At 46.1% G+C, this 19245-nt stretch overlaps 2 protein-coding genes across 2 annotated transcripts; both read right to left on the minus strand.

Annotated features, from left to right (window-relative positions):
• Positions 1-348: 348 nt before the first annotated feature.
• Positions 349-5109, minus strand: ppp4r2b (protein phosphatase 4, regulatory subunit 2b). Its single transcript, XM_068742425.1, has 9 exons — positions 5023-5109; positions 4257-4338; positions 3818-3988; positions 3143-3236; positions 3019-3056; positions 2862-2936; positions 2618-2758; positions 2230-2531; positions 349-1762 (listed from the first exon to the last, which is right to left on the minus strand). Exons 1-9 carry the CDS (start codon positions 5054-5056, stop codon positions 1419-1421), a joined length of 1281 nt encoding a protein of 426 aa, XP_068598526.1. The 5' UTR covers positions 5057-5109; the 3' UTR covers positions 349-1418.
• Positions 5110-6627: 1518 nt separating this feature from the next.
• gxylt2 (glucoside xylosyltransferase 2) lies at positions 6628-18078 on the minus strand. Its single transcript, XM_068742727.1, has 8 exons — positions 17780-18078; positions 14885-14893; positions 13442-13628; positions 11991-12122; positions 9139-9390; positions 8715-8838; positions 7303-7475; positions 6628-6801 (listed from the first exon to the last, which is right to left on the minus strand). The coding sequence occupies exons 1-8, from the start codon at positions 18076-18078 to the stop codon at positions 6628-6630; spliced, it is 1350 nt and encodes a 449-aa protein (XP_068598828.1).
• Between the last annotated feature and the right edge of the window lie 1167 nt (positions 18079-19245).

A 19245-nucleotide genomic window follows, 5' to 3' on the forward strand; every position in this document is an offset into this window, starting at 1 on the left:
GGGAGACGGCAGTGGCGCTGCTTGCCGTGCCGTTGCCTCACAGCAGGGAGGTACCCGGTCCGAATCCTATCCGTGCAGTTTGCATGAATGTATTTGTAGGTGGGAGGAATTATTGATTACTCCAAATTGTCCGTAGGGTGTGTGTGAGCGAATGGTTGTCTGTCTGTGTGGCCCCATGATGTGCTGGCGACGCATTCGGGGTGTACCCCGCATGTTCCCAGTAGCACTTTGTCGTCGAACCTTTATCCAAACCCGAACAGCTTCCGGCAGTGTTCCCGAGGAATCTTAGCCCATTCCTCAAAGGCCCAGGAACAACTTCAATTCACAAAAAAACAAAACCAGCCGGCATAGAAATGTTAACATTTATTGCTGTTTCTGAATACCGCACTGAAAGCGAAAGCATTCAGAGTATACACAGAAATGATACAATAATATATGGTTTCACGAAGGCAGTGAACACATACTGTATTACAATCTACAAAAATCTACTTTACAGAAATTTAAAATTCTAAATATCAAAAAGGTACAGCTGCAGAAACAGGTGTAAGAACTGGAACCAGGAACGAGGACCAGAGACATCGGTGACATCACAATACAAAGAAAGCGGAAGCCATTTTTGTAGTTACAGCTGGTTTTGGAAACTACAACTGGCAAAGGAAACCAACAAACATAAAAAATAAAACACAATTCATTTAATTGAAATGATCATAAATTATGTAGGTTTTATGAATCCCAAATATAACAGTGTACAGAAGACTCCTCGACAAGGTAGCGTGTGGTAGTATTATTCAGTGGGCTTGGTAGTGCATCGGCGCAAAGCATCTGGTTAAAGGAATACAAGGAAACATTGGGGGGGAAACTAACATCCTCAAGGAGGATCTTTTATGCTGACGGTTCAAAAAGAACATTTCTACATGAGCTTCAGTCAGAAACAGAAACGGTGGCGGCAGCTCGTATCATTCCATGAAGAGGGGCTGGTGTGGCTCTGTTCTGGTATAAAAAAGGTACAAAATGTAGACTACCAATCGTGTTAAAATGTCCAAATGGTTAGAGCGAGCGCCAGAAGAGTAGAACCGGACCTCGTCAGCAACCGAACAAACCCAGCGCCAAAAAGAAGAGGGCAAACAAATACAGCCAAGAAACTCAATGCAGCTGAAATTAGGCCTTTGGAAGGGAAACTTAAAAAACAGAGGATAAGAAGATCAATAAAATATTCCAGTTAAAAAGAGAGAGAAAAAAAAAAAACTTCAAACCAAAATGCGTATGTATACCCACAACAATGCCAGGTAGCCTTTTGGATGAGTGTCCAAAAACAAAAGGGGAAGAGGCGTTCATCTTTGTGTACGAGTTTCAGTTATCCTCCTTCCCAGAGTCAAGCTGGTTTATGGTCACACGTGGCTGCGGGTCGGGCCTTCAGTCTAGTCCTGTTCCATGGGCTCCTCAGCGGTCCCAGTGTTCGAAGTGGCACTATCCATGGCGCCCTCTGTAGGAGGATCGGCTGTACTGCTAGAAGGAGCGAGCGCTACGTCCTCCCCGGTCGCTTCCTTGGCTTCCTCTATGCTACAGCTGCTACTGCTGCTGACTGGGTCGCTGCTGCTCTCCTCTCCGTCCCCGCTGGACTCGGGGCTCTCCAGGACGACCGCGGGGGCCTGCTGCTCCGTCTGATCCATGTCGACGCCCTCCTCCTGGGAGCCGCACGGCACCTCCCTCTCGGCCTCCGGGCTCGACTCGACACTATCGGGCTGGGTGCTGCTCGTGGGTTCTGTGGTGGGAAAGAGGGAAAGTCAGCCTTCAAACCGTTTTGTCATTGAACGGCACCTGCGACACCATTATGCCGAACCGGCTAGCTGATCAGGCTGGAATTCTGAATTTCATAAACATTTTATCACCTCAAATATCTAAAACAGAATTCTTACATAGAGTTATTTGGACTCTTTTGTATTTCAGTTTGACATCAACATCATTGTTGAATGTGCCACGAATTAATCACAGAAAACATCCATCTGCACCTCCTGTTGTAACTGATGGATGTTCAAGGGAAGTGACAAAAGGCTCCTCTTAAAGGTTAATACAAGCTGAACATAAATGATTCTCCTGAGGGCACAGAAATAAAATAATTCAGGCCCACCTTTGTAAAGCAGAGTAAAAAAAGAAGAGAATGTCGTCTGAGCAGCCCAAAATAAAGTCTCACATGAACAGACTACAAATTAACATAATAAATGACACCACCTTGGTCTTCATCGGTAGATGCAGCAGCGGCGGCTTCATTCTCCTTGCTGTACCCGACCTTCTCCTCCTCTTCCTCCTGGACCATGGCTTCAGCCTCTTTGGACAGGCAAGTGGTACGTGAAGACCTCATTGGGTCCAACTCCTGCTCCTCCTCTTCTTCCTCCTCATCTTCGTCTTCCTCGTCGTCCTTGCTGAACTTGAGTCTCTTCACCTCCTGGTGTTCGGCTTCCATGTCTTCTTCGGCGTCTGGGTGTTTGTTCTTCACCGAGCTCCCCGGGGAATCTTCCGACGCCGAAACCTCGCTGACGGAAGAAACGGGAGATCTGACGTGATTCCTTTGGGTTTGAAGTTTGCACTGGGAGAAATACTTTTTTATGTTTTTACATACCTGGCGTCTTTGTCGTCACCGTGCTCTATGTTGAGGTCTTTGTTGTCTGAGAACTCTGGCAGGCCGTTAGCGGCTAGTGAGGTGGCCAGAGACGTCTTTGGTCGATTCAGCGGCCGAGGAGTTCCGGGACCATTAACTTTCCTAATAAAAAGCCAAAAAGAGAATGAAAAAACAGCTTTAAAAAAAACAATAATTCTAATATTAACTTGTATAATCTGTGGATGTAATTGGTTGTCGACACAACCTCTCTGTAAAAGCAGCCGTGTTCCCTGGAAGCATCACTCCGTTCATTCGATTGATGGAACTGCATCCATTTTTCCTGCACAATCAAGTTCAGAGAAATCAAAACGCTTAATTCAGTGGATAATACAATTACTAAAAAAGTCCCTATCAACACTTACTCTGAGGTTGGATGATGACAGCTTACGACCATTACATTCTGGAGGGAAGCAAAAAATCCAAAATAAGTGGAAAAGCATGAGCAGATCAAGTTATGGAATACCAGTGATACTTCTTAGGATGTACCTTCTCCACTCCCCGAAGAAACTTCTCCGTTCCCGTGTAGTTCCTCTTGGGCTCTGTGAGCAGCTCACACAAGCGCTGAATCGTAAATGGAATTCTAAAAGAGGAAGTAGTTACCGCATGAACTCACAATCTCAGAGTGCCAAGAGTTCGGCCGCTGCAACATTGTGCATGTTGTAAAGAGAAAAGCGTTGTGTGTAGATTAAACTGGTCCGAAAAGAGAACGTCACAAACAGGATCAGAATTAAGACGCATTTAAATAATATTACGAAAGGATAGGGATAGTCGTATACACCGATAAATATCTTGAATTTACATTTCTGTACGCTCATCTGCAGGAAAAGTCAAACACATTTTGGCCACCTCTACTTTGAACTGAGTCTGATCAAATCCCATTTAGAATGCGGGGTGGGCAGGTAAGTGAATAAATAAGCTAAGAACATTTTCAGAGAGAGAAAAAACACAGGTCAAATTAAAAGTCAGTTCCCATTTGTGTGAATGAAAGACAGCAGCCCCCCCCCGAGAGTACTTCATAGTCAGCTCAGATATGTAATCCTATGGTGCATCGCATTTTACATTGTGGACACAAAGAGCGAGACGCCAGCCAAACTGAATCTGGACGATGAATCCATTTAGTCATCTTGCAGCTAAAGCCACCATTCGATCCCGAGCACGTACCCGTTGTATCCATTCACAATCTTCAAGATTCTCTCCTTCATATCGTCAAAGGGAATCGACTCTACATTTGGATTCGCAGAACCTCTTTGTTCCGGTGCCGAGGCTTGAAAGTCATCCATTACTTTTTCCAATTTAAACAGGAAGTAGTTCTTGAATTGAGACCACTGGACCCTAGAGACGAATATAAGTATAATAAGGCTCAACACGTTTGGCATGATACATTAGAACAGAAGAGACAACGGAGGAGGTAAAGTTGTTCAAAAAGCATAAAATCGTTTGATGCTACACAGGCTATGATGTCATCTTTGCTTTTATAACCTATATGTTTGTACTGTGTACACAATTTAAGTTTAAAATATGATTCTTTACCGAAATGCTAAAATGTGTATTGTAAGAAGAAATTAAAGGGTGATTAACCCAGCCTACAATCTTCACTTACATGGTCTCTCCAGTCGTCGCGATGTGGCATAGAAATTGTTCCAACAGAGGACATGCCTCCTTCTTTGCTTTCTTATCAAAATCTAAGGAGACAAAATACAACAAAGAAAATTCACACTGATCGTCTGGGAGATGTACAGGCTGTCGTTTCACCTAGCCTAGCAGAAGCTAGTTTTGTTGAGCATTATTTAGCATGGATGTTTAATTACTTGCAGTGATTGACAACTGTAGCCAACTAAATTAGAATCGTTATCTGGTCCCCGATCGCACTTGTGTCATTACCGCTGTTTACCGTATTTACATTACATAACGTTGTGCTAGCTCGTATGCTAGCTACACAGCTAGGTCGCTTCTTGGCCATAGCCAATTTAGTTTAGCGGTCCGGATAGCATGCTAAATTAGCCAAAAGACCGTAGCCAGCAAATAGTCGTCTACCAATAAACAACCGGTGACATTGGCCCGTCGACAAGTTCTCATATTATCGGGGGAAATAAACGTTGATGCGGACATACAAACGAACTCAGACATCACGTTTTAGTGACTGTTCTTGACTGGCAACTCAAGAGACAGCTAACCATTTCCGTGAAACCGCTTGTAGCGAGCGTTAGCGAGACCTGCGTAGCAGCTAGTTAGCTAGCGAGCTAGCTAGCGACATTAGCATGTAATGTGTAACCCATTATAATTTTATTATATAACAAATAGGGAAACACGCACGAAGCACACGGTCTCTACGAACGGGGAAAACTATCGAATTAAACTGGAGAGACCTCTGAGCGCCCCTTGCAGCGAGTCAATTTCCATCACGTCGTCGCCCTCCGTCAGCCTCGTAGATGTAGAAAGCAGACTGGCGGCTAGCTGCTGCTAAGCTGCTATCGCCGAGGCAAAGAGGAGGGAGCATTTTAATATGGCGCGTGAGTGAGGTCACTCGGGAAGAGCGGCAGATCCAGACACAGTGCCAGCGTGATTACCTTAAATATAAAAGACGTGGAATAAATAGCGTTATATAATAAACTACAAATATAAAATTATTTCATGCATATTAAACTGTGCAGGTAATATTAGAGATAAGAGATTTCTAACAAGCGTCAATTTATAGCATGTGACACAAATTATGAACGTACATTTTTTATAATCTTGCAAAATTAGAGCCATTTGAAAGTTGAATATTACTGTGAATTTAATCTATTATGTATTTAATGAAATATATAAATTGTGTGTGTGGGGGTGGGGGGGAATGTTTCGTACCAAAAACAAATTTATCTCTGGCATGAATCAATCTGATTGGCTGTTGAGCCAAGTAGCAAATTGATGCACAAGAAGATTACAGGAAAATCCATAATCCCATTTTTGTGTAACAGTCAGCCAGACAAATAAACCAGTGCTGCCAAAAAACACGACCTTCTTGGCAGAGATGGAAACCTGCGGAATGCTTAGGGACACCTGCTCGGAAATATTTCAGAGAAAAATAAATTTACAAATGTCTGCAATCATTTATTTAAATTTTCCACAGCATCGGGATGACCATGCCGCACCTAAAGCCTATCCCATCGTCACTGCATCATTAATATACCGTACGCGTTTGAGAAGAATGCATTTCATTTGTGCCGCTTTTGGTAGGCACCGTGTTTAATGCATTGAGAATCAGTACATTCCAATGTTTTATTTAGGGGGCTGCACAGCCGTTTTTAGTTTCCAGTTTGAATGTGTATTTAGATCATTACACCACATGGACGGTAATGCTGCTAAAACATGACCCCCCCCCCCTCCCAATTTTCACATTACTGAGAAAACACTCTTGAAACAGTAAATGCTTTAAAATGCCGCCATGCTCTGTACAAACAGCCATCCAGAACTCACATCATTATGAAAGTGCATTTTAACATTTGTTATGTATCACCCCCCCCCCCCACCCCCCGGTTCTGTATTTAATACTGTCAGACACATTTTGGCAATAGCAGAACAGATTCACATTCAAGTCTTTTGCTGGCAGAGCATTCACACGAGTTTCGAGGAGTGGTTTATGATTCGACGACGACATCCAAGTCCAAGCTGTCCAAAGTCCACAGTTGAAATGTTTTTTTCAGTGTAAACCATCTTGATGGATGGTGGGGAACAAAAGCACGCACTTTCGTTAAAGGCTCCGTTGGCACACAAAAAACAACAACTTCATTTTACACTTGAGATGAGGAATTTACGACTTTCTTCTCAACAGAAAAATAACTTTTTGTACTTTTTTTGCACCGTACCTTCCCGACATTCCCGTACACGGCCGGGGCATTCTTACCCCCCATCCCATCAGTAGGTGATCGTCATGACCTCAGAACATAAGGCCAACAGCAAAATGGTCCTCTGTGCCCCCCCCCCCCCAGTCTTTAGTGTGGATTGACGTGTAGCACCACGTTCTCCTCAAACATCTTCCTCATGGTCTTTTCTATCTGCTTGAGGAAGACTTGAGGGATCCGACCACACAGGGTGTTGACCGTGTCCAGGAACTTGGTTTGGATGGGGTAGAACAGCGACTGGAACAAGCTGTCCTCAAAGCGAAACTGCAAGGACAGAAACAGTTTCCGGCGTCGGTTTTAATCGCAAAAGCTAGTCCAGTTTGATCACTCTTTTAATAGAACTTATGACAGAGTAAACAACATTTAAAATTGTGTGGGGGGGGGGTTGTGGTTATCATCAGAAGCTTATCTCACCAGAGCAGAGGGGAAGGGGGGGGGGTACTGCTGGAGAAAACAAATTCTAAATTTAAAACTGACCCAGGTTGGAAAGTGTAAGAGAGAGAGAATATTCAATTAAATATTTAAATATTTTTTTTATTTCTATAGCACCAGATCAGAACAGAAAGTTATCTCAAGGCACTTTACAGGAGCAGGGACAGACAGACCTCTGCGGCACCACGGACACAAGGACAGACAGACTGAGACAGAAAGAGGGACAAAAATCACTTGTTCTGGGCTTAAAAGTCTGAAACCGCCTCGGCTTTCCAGCCGTCGTTGATCTGAGCGGACGCACCTGCGTTCTTAAACATCCCACAGGACACTTACATCATGTATGGCATCATAGACCGCTCTGAATGCCGGCTGCTTGTCGTCGTGATACACGCCACGGTTGCCATGCAGAATGGACACGCCCTCATCTTCAGCTCCTTTACAGTTGCTGCCATACATACAGTGATCCGGCCTGTAGTTCCACTGGCAAGGAAAGATGAAGAGACACTCTGTGGGGGGGGGGGGGGGGGGCACAGACAGAAGATTTCTGCATAGCATACCAAACGGCGTTTCTCACGTATATATATATATATATATAATATGATGGGTGGAGAACTTGAAATACTGTACAGTAATACAAATCCCTCCTAATTTCACACAATGCCGATTCAAGCGCATCACCAGCCGGATAAATCTGCGCTTCAGGATCGAGCTTATGCAATGATGTCACTTTCCCAGAGGGGGGGGGGGGGGGGGGGAGCAAAATATCCTGCAGCGTGGCTGCTTCTCCTTTCTTTAGCTTTCAGCTGTTTGGTCTGAATTCTTTTCGAAGCTATTTGTGCAGTCAGTCACACAACAGCTGTTTCCCATTTTAGATGCATTTGTCTCTGTGTGTGTGTGTGTGTGTGTTTGTTCAAGGTGAACATGAACGCCGCCGCTCAGTGGGCGTGACAAAGTAACTTTCGCCTGCAGAGACGAAGCATTCAGAGTTCAGACCCTCTTGTACCAGATTTTGTGTTTGCTGGACTTCCAGCATAAACAGCATGGCTGACGATGCATTTCATTTCAACCATCAAAGACGGGATCGAATAAAGTATAGGAGAACCAATGAGCACGTCAACAGGTTCGTGTAATTACTGTCACTGCCAGTAGGGGGAGATACACATTATTCAATAATAAATCATTGATTTTTGATAAAATGTTCTTTCCAGAATGAGGTCAGGAAGAAATATTAAATTTTAAAAATCAGTTAACTTTAACTTTTCATGGTTGGTGTATAAAGATACCAAGAACAATTTAGAACCTTTTGATGATGATCCAGATCGCCATGTGGACGGTGTAAATCCAATTCTGAGGGGAACGAGCTGCTTGGTGGAGGTCTGGGCTCTCTCCGAGTGCTTTTGTAGCTTGACTATTTTTCCATGCAGCAAAGTTTTTAAATGACTATTTGAGCCACTTTGCCCATCGCGTCCAAGAACTCGATGCCCACATCTGGTCGCTGCAGCTGGAGCTCATCCTACCGTTGCCTGCAGCCACCGTCTCGTGTGTTTACAGAGCTGGATTCCTAATGCATTTGTTTATCAAGACTGGAATAAGACAGGAAATAGCTGTGTTGACAGTGTCCCGACATATTTTCCCAAAATGCATTTACGTTACACTTTAATATACGTTCAAAACAAGTCTCTTCCTGCTGGGGATAACTATTCCATTATCCGCTTAATGTCACGCTCACAGCAGATGACCAATACCTGGGTTGTAGTGGAATATGATGTTGAGGAGGTCCTGGTCTCCCCAGGTGATGTGGTTCTTGTACTTCTGATAGAGCGGATGCAGAAGATCCTCCCAGGACAGACTGCTGGGGATCATGCTGTTCTGAAATACCAGCAGCAGTTTACTTTAAACAGCTCGAGAGCAAAAAAAAACAACACATCATCAAAGGAGCGGGGCACATTTACATTTTACATTTCCATATGCAATCTGTTTGCATGAAAACTTGGGATTGCTGCTGAATTGAGTTCTGGAGGGCAGAAGCCTGTGATGCCAGCGTGGCAATCACAAAGCTTCAATCCCGAAACACTCGGAGCTCTCAGCGTGCGAGTAAAAAACACTCAAAGGAAAACCCACAACCAACTCCACCTAGCTTCAGAGTTTAGCTTCACAGCGCGGCCTCACTTTGAACATGGTCCCGCGGATCCTCGTGAGATTCATCAGCATGACGCCGGAGTTGACCCCCGTGACTCCGTAGAAGGGATGGCGTGCGAAGCGGCTGTACCAGCCGATCTTGGGCACCTCGTGCTCCGGCGCCATCGCTGCCAGCTGGGTGCTGTTGAAGGACTTGAGGAGACGCCAGATGTCATCAACGGGCCGCAAAAACAGAACGTCGGTGTCCACGTAGAGGAGCGAGTCCACGTCTTTAAGGATGACCTGGGAAGGAGAAAAGGAAAAGAAAAAGGAAGATTCAACATCAAATAAACCCAGCGGTTTTAGAGTATTTAACTAGAAAGACAATCAGAGATTGCAGACCCTCGCCTCCAATAGACTATTGGATCTTGTGAGACAGTAAACAGGGCTTCCGGATCAGAGGGACCAAACCTGCTCTAGCTTGCTGCTCCGGAACGTACTACAAGACACCTTCTGGACTCTTTTTCCCATCATGCCATTTGTGTCCCTCCCTCTTAAAGTGGCAGTTTACAGCAGAGGCACAATTCCAGATGTAAAAATAATTCTAGAATCTGGATCCAGATCCGGATCAACGCCATTCTCGGGGAGGACCGAGCCACGGACAGAACCTTGCTTGTGTAAAATTTTCAAGTCGATTGGGTTACTAGTTTTTGAGTTATGCGCTCGGACAGACAAGCAAACAGACAAACATACAAACAAACGGACCCAATTGCAATACCCTCGCCTCCCCTTCGGCGAGGGTAATCAGACAAGAATCTCTGTGAAGCAAAAACCGATGTTCCTACAGAACGCCACCGTGCTCACAGAGACAGCGAGAGTAATGTGCGACGCCTTCGCTTTATTCGTTCAGCCTCTTATCGGGATGACACGGGATAATTAGCTCTAATCGCAGATACAAGGGAGGCTGACAGGAACGCCATTAGTTTTGCAGAGACGCTTGGGTCGTATAATTAGCAAACACCGTGCTAATTAGGTCAAAGGTTGACCTGATGATGGCCGTCTGTGTCAGATGTACAGGCGACCCTTAGTTCATGCAGTGGTGCTTGAGGAAAAGTCACTGTCGTCAGGGGGATTGAAATTCATTAATTCATTTAGCCGAGATCATACAGATTCAGAGTTACTCATGAACTCTCGATGATAAAACCACGATTCCAAATGCTATGAGCAGGTTTACAGTTAATGAGCATCATAGATTTATCCTAAGACTAATGAAGGCTTTGCATCATAATAAAATACATATTTATTTTTCCTAATCACACCTTTGTCTTCCTGAAGCGTCACGGTCCGTCCCACCGAACTAGAATCTTTGATAGCGTTGATAACCTACGGAAGATTTATTGTTTGCAATGACGTGGAAATAAAATTCAGGATCGAGGAGCCCCTCAGAATTCCCATATCTTCAAAACATGGAAGCTACGGGCTCCTGTGGGAAAAGAAAATGCAGACTTCCGCTGTCTGCTGGGAATAATGAGAGGAGTTAAAGATGAGATGATTACCTCCTGCATCCGCTGATGAATTGTGCCGTCAGCGCTCAGGCAGGAGAATTACCGGGGCGAGTTCTGCCGAGATAAGTTTCGACCAGACTTCAGAGCTGAGAGACTTTGAGAGTTTAATTGACTTCCAAGGACAAAAGGAGGCCGAAGTGCATCGCGTATTACTTTCTGGGTCTACCTGCAGCAGAAACAAGCGCTCTAAGAACGCTCTTAACTCGCGCTGGGTTGGCTAATAAAGAACGAAAGAGGCCGGCGTGTATTAAAGAAAGCAGTTATTCTCATTATTATAGCGCATCTCTATACTCCTCACCCTCTATAGATGCGCTATAACGGCTCAGCATCCTCATCCACTGAATGAATGCGCTCCGTTTCATGCCGGGCAACTTGTATGTGTGCAAATGTAACCCCTAAACCTTATATTATGCGTTTGTAATAACTATTCAACCAATATCTGCTCACGCCAACACGCACATTTGTTGAAGCTGTAGCCTCAATAACTGAATAATTGCTTCGGTTCACGTTTTTTTATTCCAAGCTCTTGTCTTTGAATCCGGGGTTCTCGGTCTCTGCGTGTCGAAGCGGTCGCTTTTCTTGGAGGTCGCCGGATCCAATTCTTCCTCCTCAGTTGGCCTTTTCCCCCCTTTGCAAAGAAGCTCTCCAAATAATCCATCTCCGCGTAACTTTAGCCGACAGGAAATTGTTTTGTCGCCCTGCTGGACGAGCAAAACAAACCCCGAAATCGAACACCTCAACCAAAAAGGACATTGATGGAGGAAGCTCAGAAGTGTTGAAGATGGTGATTAAGCAAGGCGGGACAAGGGTAAATGACATTGGTGGGGGGGTTGCTCTGTTGCCATAGTAGCGGAGTCTTGCACGAACAGAATGGAAGCAAGTCGGGCTGAGGCTGATAGACCGGTGTAAAACAAACCTCTTTAAGAAGGAGGTGGAGTGGATTTTCATTTTTAACTGCTTTAACATCGATACGAGGAAAGAGCCCTGCACAAATCCGATCATCGTAGAGTCAGAAAGAGCTCTGCGAGGTTCTCTGGTGAAGGATTGACCAGAGTGGGAAAGTATTGATGTCTGACCTGTGGCATGTTCATTACATGGTGAGTGAGTGGACTATTATTTCAATGAACACCGGCAGAAAGGGGGGAGATCAATAGACAAGCGCAGCGTTCACTCGATGAGATCACCGACGTCAGTCTCCGGGGGGGGGGGTGACATCATCAATAATCAATCTGGTAATTAATAAGAGTCACGGGTTAAAAGACAAAGAAATTCATGGCTTAAAGCATCTTCACCCCGGCGCGGCGAGGATGCGAGAGGAGATAAGTGCTGCCGCCTTACGGGGAGGAAGAGCCTCTGAGCGGCGCACGGCTTGAAGAGCTTCTTCCACTCGTCGGCGTTCCCCACAGAGAAGGTGATGGGATAGATGCTGTACCGGAACTTGGACGAGACGGACCGGGGCCACTGGTTCAGCTGGAAGCAAAGACAGGCACCGGTCACACAAGATCCTGGAGGAGACTAGAAACAACCATCAGCCCGAAAGCTAATCCTCCTCTCAGCACAGACGGATAAACCCGAAAAACGTGTTGCAAAAACAACGAGGTCGCATCTCAGCAGCACGGCTGGCTTTAAATAAAAGCCGTGATCCGACACGTCGAGTCTCTGTCATCATCGGCTGACATGTTCCAACAGTTTGGCCCTGAAAACGGCGAGAGTGCTGCGAGCGACCGGCGGGATTCTGCTATCGAGGACGAGAAGCCGAAGCAGAGACGGTGCGTCCACGCACACACACACTCGCACACACTCACACACACTCACACACACACTCACACGCCACGTCTTAAAGCTGCGGGCGGACGTCACACGCCGGCTATGTGAACCCAACATGTGACTAGCAGTTGGGGATTTTCAACACATGGTAATGATCCATCCTGCATGTGAAGACGACGCTCACAGATTTCAAGCCCTTTTAATGCGCTTTAGGCGACGCTGAAAGACGATTGGTTGAAGTGAAGTTAGGGACCGCCCCACGAGGCAATGGATTTAAAACAAAAACAACAACAAAACTTTTGTCTCATCTTTACAAAACAATGGCGATTTTGGGAGCCGGAAATTGCAAACTTTTGAAGCCAGGCTGCAAAGCAAAATATATTTATCTCACTGTACTGTCGCCATGGAGACGTATTCATAGCTAAATAATCGACATGTCGGACTGCTTGCACTGCAAGCTGCTGAGCTCATTAACGCTCCTGAAACGTAGAACTACTGCACCGCTGATCTAATCTTATTCTGTCGTGCTGCCAACTAGTGGCCTGGCATGCACACTGCAGCATTTCCGCTTGTTTTATTATTAATCTTTTTGAAGAGGCATTTACATTGCCGTGTGAACGCACAAAGGAAAACCTTTTCATTTCAGTAAAGCTGCTGTCGTGCGCAGTAAATGGCCTCTCAGTCACATTATCAGAGGACGTAATCCGGATCATGCGTCACCTCATTCAAGGTGACTTTGAAGCGATACGTGGCGCTACAGCAAAAGCAGAACGGCTCGGTCATATATTACGCCCCAGCCTCGAGATAAAGGGGTTATGTGTCCGTGTACTAGAAAAGAGGCGGCGTTAAAACGGCTCCGATCTTGATATCATGCATCACCGAGAGCGTAGGAATGTGTAACACGCTCGGGATTAAATTAGAAGCCAGAGGACTCCCTGAGAAAATAGAACAAAAAGAGTGTAGGAGAAGGTCTCTGTGGCTTTCAGCAAAAACCGGCATCGGCCCAGCCGGAGGATTCTTACCCTTTCTACAAACTGTGGAGCCAAATGGTCCTCGGAAAAAATGTGTAACTTGATCTTCTTGAAGCTGAACAGGAGGGCTGATTTAACCATGGTGAGAGTCTCCTCCAGTCGATTCCCACAGGCCACCACCGCCAGGTCCATGGCCCCCCCCGGCCGTGAGCGCTTATTCAGATTTCGAGCCAAAATACTGAAAAAAAAAAGAAAAAAACATGCATAAATGACGGATGAAAGGTGTTCGAGCAAATAGCGTGCAAGATGAGCAGTTTTTCTTTACCGTACAAAGTTTTCACATTTAAATGAGCCGATGCAGAGGAGGAAAGGTGTGGAGTCAGATTGTACCGGAATGAACGACGGCATTTTTGTTTCTTATGAATAAAAATGGTGTCATTTGGAAGCAGAGAAGAAGTTCACATCTGTTAGAGTTATTGTTGTATTTTCATTGTTTCATTGTAGAGTTTTTTAAGATGGAGGTGACCACGAGTGTTTCTCTAGGTAGAGATCCCTTTGTCTCTAGGGGGTAGGGATCTATGCAAAAATACCTGGGACAACCTACTTTCACCGTGTGAATAAAAAGGCCGCGAGGTCTCGGGGGAGAGGTCTTTTGGTCGCAGCCGCTGGGCGAGCAGGGTCCCTCCTTACCGGTAAAGTATCGAAGTTTGTCTGCCTGATTCATTTTGTGTGCGTTTAATTATTTCTTACACAGTGTGTCGGGGAATAACCCCTACAACATCTCTTAAAATCTGTGTTTCTGCATTAGAATGAATTCAGGGTGAGAAGCTTTCCACAGCAGCTCCATGGAACCTGAAAGGTTCACCCCAACAGGCACTTTTCAACGAGTCAAATCTCAATCCAAATTCCCACAAGATGTCTACCACTGGAAGGCTGCCATCAAGGTTCTGTTCAAGGCTGGATCCGGAACTGGAACTTTAAAGGAAGTGGAAGGAAAGCACAAAATCCATCCGTCCCCGATTTGGATTAATCTCAAATTCCACAATTTCTTCCCTGGCACATGTCACATTCCTCCCACCCAGTTTAATGGCAAACCACAAAGTAGATTACATCTAATCTGCAAAAAGGTGTTTTCAAAAAGCCCATGAAAAAAAGAAAAGAAGCCCAGACTCTGCCCTCTCTCCCCCCCCACCCCAGATCCTCACTAGATTTATGTTTATTCCTTGTATGCCCAAAATACTTCCAGGAAGTTTTGTCAGACTTCGCCCGATAGTTTATGACTAATCAATGGAAAAAGGACTATGGGGGCTTTATCTTCTTATAAACGGTAAAAGGATGTCATTGGGTTCCTCCACTGCCGAGACGTTGTGCAACAAACCCGGCGCCGGCTGAAACATTAACTCCTTGATACGGCGGGAATTCATTTTGGACATTACGAGAATCAAGACAGAGAAATCGAGCTCTACCTCCATGTTGTCATTCTAAAGACATGACCTCTGTGCCCTTTGTACAAGTCGGATTCCGTGCACAGCGCAGCCGTTTATTCCTTTTTCTTAAATGCTCAAAAGGCAACGGGTTAACTTTATCTGACATTAACAACGCTCGCTCTCTGCAGGGTAATGCTGCTGCAGACTTTAAACACAGTCAGCAGCAAAAGAGGCAGCCTGAAGGCTGACATCCTCTCACCGTCTACCTCACTCTGCACGGGGTCGGTTGTAATAAAGACACGCTCGACATGCGCGTGTTTTGTCGTAGCCACGGGAAATGAAAAGTGGCACACGGAAAGAACACGGATCCAGCTGCACGGCGCGTTGCATTATTTGAGGGAGCGATGAAAGGAACTAAAAGCACCCGAAGGAAGCAAAGAGTCCACCGTGAAACGGACGGGACGAGAGGAAGACGGGGAATTTGGACAGGCGGTTTTGTAGGCAGGTCTCGGAGCGTGACACTTTGTGTTCTGGATGGATGAGGTTATAATGATGAACCTCAAGATTAGGATAAATCTGTCTGCCCCGCTTCAAAGGCCCGATGATCCGTCAGGGTTGTTGAACACCCCATCGCCATTTTCTCCGTGTCTCCTGCACGAGTGCGATTAATGTTTCCTTTTAGTCGTGCGATGTAAAAGTGCCCTTGAAATGATTTCTGAGCGAAGAAAAAACAAAAATACAATAAAAAAAAAAAAAAGGAGAGAAATTCCTTTGTTGCATAAAAGCACGGGCTTGCGCACATGAGGTTTGGTGTCATGGCACCGTCCCCCCCCCCCCCCCCCTCCCACATCTGGAAGCAGTCAGAAAGCACAGAAGAGGTACAAAAGGACGGAATTAATTGCTGGCTGCAGAGTGAGCGTAAGAGGGGGCCCCCCCTCTGACAACGCTTTTAAATCACATAAGAGAGAAAAGCAGGACTCGCAAAGATAAAGTGGCAGAAGAATGTTGGCGTGCAGAGAGAAGAGCGAAACCAAAGGAGACGGGGAACGGCGCACCTTAAGCAGCAGATAACGGAGCCATTTAGTGGACTTGAATGCAACGTGGTCTTCGTTTCGTCCCCGGTTCGCATCAAAGCTGTGCAAAATGAACACGTTCCCCACAAATCCCATTCTGCTGCAGCGTCGTAAGCGCTTAAAAACCAGTCCGGCGCAAAGTGCAAGGTGTGAAGTGTAGACTGCAGAAACAGGAAGTAACAGAGATGGAAGACGATCACTAAACTGTAGAGATTTGTGCTTCCTGTTGCATCATATGAATTGGAGTTTGGTTTTCCCAGTCAAGAAATCATTAACTATTACAGGACTTGTTCCATTTTATGGCGCAGCGGGGCTGCTCAGTCGTGCCAGACGGTGGTTCTACGGCTAAGCATGATGCGGCGAGGCGGACTCCTTCACTAAGTCGATGCATTTCAACATGAAGCATTAACCTCCAGGGGGGGGGGGGACCTCCCCTCTCTCTATTTTTGGCCACAGGAAGTCGTGTGATGTGTCAGAAGGAAATGATCTGATTAGGAAAAGCAGGGATGTTTATCCGTTGGGCACGCGGCGCAGGGAATCGGTCCCCTGCTGAGATTCAAGTCACATTATCAGAGGTCGGAATCCGAATCACGCGTCACCTCATTCAAGGTGACTTTTACAAACCAACGTCATCGTCCCAGATGCTCGGCGGCTTTCCTTCGAACCGTAACAGCCGGTCTTGAGTATTTTCCAAACTGTTCATGGTTTTTTTTTGGCTTTCTTACAGCCCCCCCCCCCCCCCCCCCAGTGACCCTTCCACCCCATCGTCCTTATCAGCAGCAAGCACACTTGGAGGAGGGCGAACGCAAAGGTCCTTTCTCAGCGTAACGCCTTGACGGGTTTTTATCTACACAACAGTGTCTCCCTCCAGTCTGGATTTGGAGCAGAATACATATTACTGGAGGGGGGGGGGGGGGCGTCGTGACCATTGTGGCAGTGGCTGGCGTTCAGTCCGGGAGGAAACACACAAGGGATGCGCGAGGCTGGAATTAGAAATCTGGAAGACACAATAAAAACGTGGCCCCAACAGGAACAGCAAACTGACGAACTGCCCCTTTAATCTGAGGGTTGGGGTGACTTCATCAGATCGTGTGTCCGGATGCAGCTTCTCTCATCCGCCTGGGAGGAAATCACACCTGACAGGCTTTTCATTGACACATGGATGCTTTGGCAGACTCAGAGTTTCCATTCCCCCCCCCCCCCCCCTTTTAATTTCCAGGGACATCGCACCATCTTTGCAGCGCAGCTATTTAACAGGCAAACCATCCAGCGCTCATTTACACTCATGATTGATGATTAACATTCTTTCAAGGTGACCTTAAATCATTTTAAATCAGATTAGAGTCGAAGTAAAGGGCTAAAAAAAATACCTCAATAAAAAGGCCAAGCGGTGATTTATCATCGCGTCGTTTGACGTATAATCTACATAATCACATTAGAGTCAGATATTTGAGTAAAATGAAAAGAGAGAGAGAGAGAGAGAGAGAGAGAGAGAGAGAGAGAGAGAGAGAGAGAGAGAGAGAGAGAGAGAGAGAGAGAGAGAGAGAGAGAGAGAGAGAGAGAGAGAGAGAGAGAGAGAGAGAGAGAGAGAGAGAGAGAGAGAGAGAGAGAGAGCAGATGCGCTTAGGGATGCTCAAGGTCTCTCTTGACAGGTAAGGTTTGGTTTTATTTTATTCTAAGGATCCAGCGTCCTTCAGCACCACGTAAGCCGTTTTAGGGGGGGGCAAGGGGGGGCTGATTCAAAGCTGACTCCTTTTAACTTCCTGTCCAAAGGAAACACGGGATTCTGCAACTCCGGGTAATTAAAGATTATTATTTTATTTTTTAAAGAAGCATGGAGGATCAAGGATGCTAAATGGATCGCCAGAGGAGAAACCAAACTAACTAACCTCGCTCTCTCTCCTCTCCTGGCCGCTTTCCCCCCCCTCCCTCTCCGGAGCAGCTCCTCCGTGCGCACGCCGACTCCAGCCGGTGGCTTCCGCGCAAACTTCGCGGCAACATCCCGTTTGAGCTCCGTGCGCGACGGGGAGGAGGAAGAAGAAGAAGAAGAAGAGTTGCCGTCTTCCTCCTCGTCCTCCTCAACTCCTTTCAGCGGCGGATCGTCCGCGGCGTTGCCCCCCCAAAAGTACAAAAGTAGAAAAACTCCGAAGCAGGCGGCGATCGCGGCTACTCTGCCGCGGACCCGCATGGTGAGACGAGCGGCGCGCTGCTGGTGGGAGAGCCCGGCGGGACGCGGCTCATGTCGGCGCGGGGTGGAGAGCGGCCCGTGCGGGCATTTTGTCACCGCTCTCCGCTCGCACTTTTCTGCAGATGATGATGATGATGATGAGTGGAGAAGAGCTCCTCATCATCCGTGGAGGATCAAACGAGCGGAGGCGTGGCCTCTCCGACATTACCGTAATAAAGGCGGTATCGCCGCAGAACGCACCCCCCCCGCCCCCTTCGTCGACGCGCTAATGTTTATGGTTTGTAGCTTTCTTATATGTAAAGTTTTTAATAATAATTTATTATTGAGAAATAGAAACAAATATTTGAGAACGTTTTAGAGAATTGTGGACCGAGTCTTTGTCAACGTGATTACTGATAAAATTGCACTGAAACGTGATTTGTAATTTTATTTTAATTATCCTTCGTGTATGGCAGCTGTGTTCCCCGCATTGCGCTGGCGACGCGTCCAGGGTGTTCTATCAGAAATAGAAAGTGCAGCGTGATCACTTTTCTTACTTCACCCTTACACTGTCCATTACGGTAAAACATGGCCGCCGCCTCCCGTGTCTGCTCGTGAAAGCGTGTTCCTTCGGTGAGTGTGTTTAAAGTGATTTAAATGACACATTTTCACCGCATCTGTTGGAATCAGCGTCGTTCTATGTTGCGGTTGCGCTTTCTTTCAGCTGCCGCTGTGCTGCGCCGCGTTAACCGGAGCACGAGGACCCGCAGGCATGCGCTAGCTTTACGAGCTAGTAACGCGTTAACGCTAAAACGAAGCTCCCTTTGAAAAACCCTTGAAGTCAGTTTAACAAGCCGCGCGTCGAGATTCGCCGCATTATTATCGGTCACAGTTTGAGGATTTATAGTTTATAGAGTCTTTGGCTAAATTCGGGAAGGGTTTCGGAATAATAAAATAACTAAATTACGCGGAAAATGCAAACCGGAAGTATTTCTCCCCTCCACGTGAAGCCCTCATCTTCCTTAAGCTTCTATATTAGCATTAGCGTATATTTGTAATGCATCTTGACAGATCCCGAACGTGATTATGGATCATTACAGTTTGTTAAATCGTGCAAACGTAGACACGGATTTTTAAACGGTAATTTGAAAGGAGATGAGAAGAAAGGAGTTAAACTAAAAAAAAAAA

This window comes from Brachionichthys hirsutus, chromosome 8, assembly GCF_040956055.1.
Source record: "Brachionichthys hirsutus isolate HB-005 chromosome 8, CSIRO-AGI_Bhir_v1, whole genome shotgun sequence".
Lineage (NCBI taxonomy): Eukaryota > Metazoa > Chordata > Actinopteri > Lophiiformes > Brachionichthyidae > Brachionichthys > Brachionichthys hirsutus.